This window comes from Macadamia integrifolia, chromosome 2, assembly GCF_013358625.1.
Source record: "Macadamia integrifolia cultivar HAES 741 chromosome 2, SCU_Mint_v3, whole genome shotgun sequence".
Taxonomy (NCBI): Eukaryota; Viridiplantae; Streptophyta; class Magnoliopsida; order Proteales; family Proteaceae; genus Macadamia; species Macadamia integrifolia.
In genome coordinates this window covers 31890006-31896010 of record NC_056558.1, presented here as the reverse complement: position 1 = coordinate 31896010, position 6005 = coordinate 31890006, and the positions used below count along the sequence as shown (strand labels likewise).

The 6005-nt window shown below is 40.2% G+C and overlaps 1 protein-coding gene across 2 annotated transcripts; it reads left to right on the top strand.

The window, feature by feature from the left end:
* The first annotated feature begins 1099 nt into the window (after nt 1–1099).
* Nucleotides 1100–4738, top strand: LOC122092592 (pentatricopeptide repeat-containing protein At2g21090). Of its 2 annotated transcripts, none has more exons than XR_006144234.1 (2): nt 1100–4351; nt 4458–4738. XR_006144234.1 is itself a non-coding variant. In XM_042662828.1 (2 exons), the coding sequence occupies exon 2, from the start codon at nt 1770–1772 to the stop codon at nt 3579–3581; it is 1812 nt and encodes a 603-aa protein (XP_042518762.1). In that variant the 5' UTR covers nt 1100–1263; nt 1423–1769; the 3' UTR covers nt 3582–4738. The 2 variants fall into 2 exon arrangements, 1 of the variants encoding a protein (XP_042518762.1); XM_042662828.1 differs by having other exon boundaries at nt 1100–1263; nt 1423–4738.
* Nucleotides 4739–6005: the final 1267 nt, after the last annotated feature.

The following is a 6005-nucleotide window of genomic DNA, read 5'->3' as shown; positions in this document are numbered from 1 at the left end:
ACTATGGTAAGATGTGGGTTGTAGCACAAACTACCATTTGCACCATGGAAGTAGGTACATTGTCGAACCATGCATCCTCTTGGATTGTGGTTTGTGTGCTTGTGGATGTGTGCTATACAAGATGGTTTGTGGACGGTGGGTTATCTGGTGATAGTCATTTCGTGTGTGTATGTGTGTGTGTGTCTGCCTGTGATATTAGCAAGTAAGTTTAGGAAATTAACAAGTTGGAATTAAGTTTTTAGACACCATTGACTCACCCCCTCTCAGTGGCGATCTGAGTCCAATAGAAGAGTGGTGTAGAAGCTACAAGAAGGGAAGACTCCCTATGCCTAACAGGTGCACTAAGCCTCCTCACATCCTCAATTCTTTTTTTATTTTATTTTTTTCTTTCCTTGAATAAATGAGTAAACAATGTTCATGTGTGTAGACGTGTGAAACACATTAGGTATAAAGAAGCAGGCATGTGAAACACCCTAGGATCATTTTTAACTCGATCAAGTCTTGACCAAGTTTTCAAAATTTTGTCTTGACTCGTACGGCTCACCTGTCAAACTTGGTTTTTCGACTATGAATTCGAAATCTATCTCACTCTATTTCCTTCACATGGAGTCCCTTGTTTACGAACTTAGAGATGCCATCTCCCATGTTTCCAATGGTTTTGCATGAAAGATTATATATCCCTTGTCAAAAAACAAAAAATGTAAATGTACTCTAATCCGAAAAGGTGGTCTACCGATATCATTATCTCCTTCTATCTCCTTTTATCTCTCTTCCTCACGTGACCTTATTTCTCTACCCTTCTATGTATGAGAACATTCTATCACAATTTATTGGTTTCTCTATGTTGCTTGCTCAACAGCCATCTCCTCCCTCCCCCAGTCCAAAAAAAAAAAATCCCTAACGCAGTCTGGTGCCCCTTTACCTGGTAGAAGGGTACCAAAAAGACCATCCCTGCCCATGGTTAGATGTCTGTCTACCTCCCCACACATAGTGTAACGTGTCGTGACCACTACATCAGCATGAGTACCAATTAGGGATGGCACATAAGCATCCAATCCCATTTTTTTAAATATGATTTCCAGCCCTATATGAGAAGAATGTGTATGTAAATGCCCCACTTGCAAAGAAATCCCACTGCTTTAGGCAGTAGGCACTGGCTGTTAAAGTGCAGCGAGCTCTCACGCGCGAGAGGGAGTGGCGCTAGAGGACCCAATCGAGCACATTGATTAAGGATTTCACCCTCCGTCGTCAGTGATAAATTCTGTAAGCTCATTTCATAATCATCTTTTATGTTTCACTAATTAAATTCAAATTGAAACTAAAATTACTCAAAAATCTACTGTTGCACTGCAAGTCGCACAGAAGAAAGCGATAAGTCAAGTCAGTGTTTGAGCTCCTGCTGTACTTTTTGCTTCATTTCAGATTTTTGCTTTCAAGTTTCAAGATCTATAATGTTATGGGTGGCTCTCTCTCTACCGATCTCTCCCTCTCTCTCTCTCTCTCTCTCTCTCTCTCTCTCCCAAATTCTAAAGTTGTGATTTTGAATGGGATATTACAAAGACGTACAACATTTCTGACAGTGGAATTGAGATAAGATCGGTGTAACTTCGCGAGTTTCAAAGTTTCAAGCTTTCGGAGAGAGCCGTACAAAAGGGTTTAGACGTCTGCTTCGTCTCCTTACTATGCCGGAATCTCAATTGCAGAGTGTTGACTTTTGAATCAGAGTCGGCTGATGAAAAGATGCTCTCACATGATCAATTCTTTCAGCAATGCGATCGCTTTCTTACCCTGATCGCTTTCTCTCAACCCTTCGAACCAAAACCCGCCCTTGTGTTGTTCAGAACGTTGTCGACCTCTGTTACCAGGGCAAACTCAAAGAAACTGTCTACTCTTTAGAATTGCTGTCCCGCCGGGGCCTGCGTTTAGACCATCGGACGCTTGCTTTTCTCTTGCGGCAGTGCGCCAATTCTAGATCCCTTCGAGAGGGCAAATGGGTTCACCTCCATTTGAAACTGACTGGCCTCAAACACCCCGGAACTTTTTTGTTTAACCATTTGATCGGTATGTACTTTAAATGTGGTGACGACATGGAAGCTCGACGAGTGTTCGATAAGATGCCTGTGAGAAATTTGTTCTCTTGGAACAATATGCTGGCTGGTTATACCAAGCTCGGGATGCTGAAACCTGCAAGGAAGTTGTTTGACAAAATGCCTGAGAAGGATGTTGTGTCCTGGAATACCATGATAATTGCCCTGGCACGGAATGGGTTTTGTTATGAAGGTTTTAGATTTTATGCACAGTTGCGTCGTTCTTCTCTTGGGTTTAACCAGTTCAGTTTTGCTGGTATTCTGACTGCTTGTGTGAAGTTGGAGGATTTGGACGTAACTAGGCAGGTTCATGCTCAGGTTTTGGTGGTTGGATTCTCATCTAATGTAGTTCTTTCAAGCTCTATTGTGGATGCTTATGCGAAATGCGGGGTAATTGGTGATGCCAGGAAGATGTTCGATGATATGCCTACAAGAGATGTTCTTGCTTGGACCACATTGGTTTCAGGTTATGCCAAGTCAGGGGATACCGAATCAGCTAGAAATTTGTTCAATGAGATGCCAGAGAAGAACCCTGTTTCATGGACGGCTTTGATATCTGGGTATGTTCAGGGTGGTTTGGAGCACGAAGCACTGGACCTCTTCTCAGAGATGATGATGATGCACATTAAACCAGATCAATTCACCATCAGTAGTAGTCTTTGTGCTTGTGCCAGCATTGCTTTACTCAAACATGGTAAACAAATCCATGGTTATCTGGTGCGGAGTCACTTCAGACCTAATACGATAGTTGTAAGCTCTCTCATTGATATGTACTCAAAATGTGGATGTTTGGAAGTTAGTCTACAGGTGTTTCATCGTATAGGTAATAAGCAAGACGTGGTTCTGTGGAACACAATGATTTCGGCCTTGGCACAACATGGTTGTGGCAAAGAGGCTATCCAACTATTTGGTGACCTTGTGAGAGAAGGAATAAAGCCTAATAAGGTCACCTTGGTGGTAATTCTAAATGCTTGTAGCCATTCAGGCCTTGTGAATGAAGGGCTTGGTTATTTTGAATCCTTGACCAAGGACAAAACCTTTGTTACCACCCAAGAGCATTATGCATGTTTGGTTGATCTCTTGGGTCGTGCTGGACGTTTCAAAGAGGTGTCAGAGTTGCTTGCAAAGATGCCTATTAAACCAGATAATAGAATTTGGAATGCCTTACTTGGTGCTTGTAAAATTCATGGGAATATAGAATTGGGAAGAAAAGCAGCTGAACAACTTATTGAGTTGGAGCCTCATTCCTCTCCAGCTTATGTATTGCTTTCAAACATGTATGCTGCGGTTGGAAGGTGGGAATCAGTGGAGAAGGTGAGGCATCTTATGAATAAGAGACAAGTGAGAAAAGAAAAAGCCATTAGCTGGGTTGAAATCGGGGGCAAGGTGCATTCATTTACTGCTTCTGATTGGTTTCACCCTTCCAAGGATGAAATATACTCAGTCTTGGAACAGTTAGCTGGACAGATTGAAGATGATTCTTTGCTTACATAACACCTATTTTTTTGAAAAACTATGAAGTATGCCTTTGCTGTCTCAATTTTGCAAGGAGGGCATCTCAATGATAACCACAAGAACTGTACATTGTTTACATATATTGTTTTGGTTGCTGTACCTTTTGGAAACTTATAGTTTAGGAACAGGTCTTCACATTGAGAAACTCTGCTTCTGTGTGAAATGAGATGTGTTTCACCATGGTATATATCACCTTATGACATTATTTTCAATAAAATTATCAATGAAAAAGATTGTTTTTACAACAACAGAGGAACCAGCATTTGTGGGTGTGGGTGTGAGAGTTTTGGATGAAGTCCATTGAAGGTTTACTGGGCAAAAGGAGGGAGATGCAAAAGAATACAGCAGGTTTGCATACTTAATTGTCTTCACTGTTTAAAAAAAAGGGTAATTTGCCTTTAACTGAAAACTGGGAAGTAATATAATATGGAAGAAACGGGACAGGAAAAAAAAAAAAAACAAGCAGCAGTAGCAGTGGCAGTGGCAGTGGCAATAAAGATTAAAGAGTACTATAAAGTTGACGGCCAGGAGGCCTCAAAACATACACATAGGCCTCAAGCATAACACATAGGTAGAAGCAAATGAGGGCTATGTTTAAAGGTGCAGGGCTACGTATTAAGTGACCAGCACTTTAAACAGGGGAAGGGTTCTGTATGTTTCAAGCCTTATAGAGTACCACCATTAAGCAGCTTTTACAGCAGTTGGGCTAACCTCCAGTTGCAGCAACCTTTTCTTCTTTTCCTGATCTGGTATATCTTCTCTCTCTGTTTTGGTTGTTTTTAGGGAGGAGTGACCATGATAAGGGAGAGTAAAGCTTAAGTACGTACTGTCTAATCAGCCATTGATGTGTAACAGGAATGGGTGTCTGCCTCTCTCACAAAGACTACAGCGGCTGTCGGGGGCAGCATTTATGCCCCCCGTGCAGGGCGTTCGCAATTTATATTTGTTTGATGGTGTTTTAGGGTTTATTAGTGTGTTTTTGGGAACTGGTTGAAGCTCAGCTTTTGTTTCGTTGCTTTTGTGAAGATGAGGCTACTGGTGAAATTTATTTTTGTTTGATTGTTTTGGGTGATGGATCCTGTTTGGACGATTTAGGTATTGGTATCAATACCGATTTGATTGGTGCTTATGAGTCACTTTGCCCTTGTTTTTTTTTTTTTTTTTAAATGTATATTTTCTAACCAGTTTACACTTGAAACGATATGAGTAATCGATCTAGATTCTAGACCAGTCAAGTATCGGTATCAACTGAGACTGATACCGATACGATATCGATATTTGAAACCATGGTTGGACCGATTCAGCTCAAAAGATTTTGTCACTTGCCAAACTAGCCCCATCTACGGCTCCTCTTCTGTGCATTGACCGAAGAAACCAACAATTTTTTTTTGAAATTTTTTTTCCGTAGGCCACATGAAGGGACAATCTTAAGGGTGTTAATCGGTTTGGTTTCGGTTTAAATGGTGTGGATCGAATCGGTTCACTTTTATTTGACTAAAACCATAACCGCACCATTTACTAAACAGTTCCACTTTCTGAAACCGTGACCGTTTAGTAAACGGTTTCGATTTCCACGGTTTCTAAACGGCGTCGGTTTCACGGTTTTAAACGGTTTCGATTTCGATTTATTCCATACGGTTTGTAAAACGGTTCACAATCGGTTTGTTGTAACTTGCAACCATCTCTAAACTGAAGATCATAAGCTTATCAAAAAATAATTGGCAACCACAAATAAGAGATTCTATATTAACGATGGTATGTCTTAATTTGATAATCTAGTGCTATTACTTTGCATGGCCATTCTCAAACATTTAGAACTAATATCATACAATATCCAAATCCAGCCTTTTACAGCATAAAATATTAAAATGACAAGTGATTCAGCCAAAACAACCCATCTATGATAACATAATAATATAGTAACATATATGGATTACAAGTTCATGATCTAAAGCCTAAACTTGAACTGAATTGCAATAAATCATACCAAAGCAGGATGAACACTCAATTTAATTGTTAATTGTTATACGGATTACTGCCCCTTCTTTATTTAATTGTTATACGGATTAATCGGATCGGTTTAAACAGTTTAAATGGTTTTAAACGGTTCGGTTTAAATGGTTTCAATTCAGTTTGAAACCAATGGGTTCTGCGGTTAAAACTGACCCGACCCGTTTAACTAATCGGCCTGAAACTTGAAACCATAACCGCACCATGTACTAAACGGTTTTGCAATTTCGGTGTAAACAGATCGGTTCGGTTTTGATAAACGGTTTCGGTTACAAATTCACAACTTTTCATCCACCATGATGTAATTCTAAGACTGGACTTTTAGATTGGTGAGGTTCTCTATGATCTCTTGCTCCTTATTGTATGGAGTCATGAAAAACACTTTTCCCAATC